At 62.2% G+C, this 460-nt stretch overlaps 1 protein-coding gene across 1 annotated transcript in view; it reads left to right on the top strand.

Annotated features, from left to right (window-relative positions):
• Window positions 1–179: 179 nt before the first annotated feature.
• The window catches only part of LOC106724004, a 2524-nt gene continuing 2243 nt past the window's right edge, over window positions 180–460 (top strand). The window contains exon 1 of the mRNA XM_014529710.1: window positions 180–208. Within this exon, the coding sequence (XP_014385196.1) occupies window positions 205–208 (4 nt within the window). The 5' untranslated portion in view covers window positions 180–204. The remainder of the gene's footprint in view (window positions 209–460) is intronic.

The raw sequence follows: 460 nt of genomic DNA, 5'->3' as shown, positions 1-460 counted from the left end.
CCCGCCCTCGGTGTCCTCATCCACAAGCTGGGCCGGCAGCTGCCCAGAGGAAGCCATGGCCCTGGCCAGGATGGCCCTGCGGCGAGGGCCCCGGACACGGAAGGTCCCGCCAGGCTGAGCTGGGAGCCGCCTCGCCCCTCCGAGCGCTCACACAAAAGCCGTTCCCGGAATGCGGAGGGGATTGGACCTCACACGTGAGGAGTCATGGGTGGGTCCCTAATTTCCATACAGTAACTGTCTTATTATGTCTAAATTTAATGTGCGTTTAGAATCCTTAATTTAAAGTGTTACTGCACCACCATCTGCTCCGCTCTCTGAACACAAATGCATGGAGCACGTGACTCAGCAGCGCAGGAGACGCGCCAACGCGCGCTGGACGATGCCCACAGCTGTCCTCCTGGGCTGCCCAAGCCCAGAGCCGGGCAGGAGGCCGAGGGGGAGGGGGCCCCTCTCCTGCAGG

Source organism: Myotis brandtii, unplaced genomic scaffold, assembly GCF_000412655.1.
Source record: "Myotis brandtii unplaced genomic scaffold, ASM41265v1 scaffold691, whole genome shotgun sequence".
Taxonomy (NCBI): Eukaryota; Metazoa; Chordata; class Mammalia; order Chiroptera; family Vespertilionidae; genus Myotis; species Myotis brandtii.
Note: the sequence above shows the minus strand (reverse complement) of the source record. Positions and strands in the feature narration are given on the sequence as shown.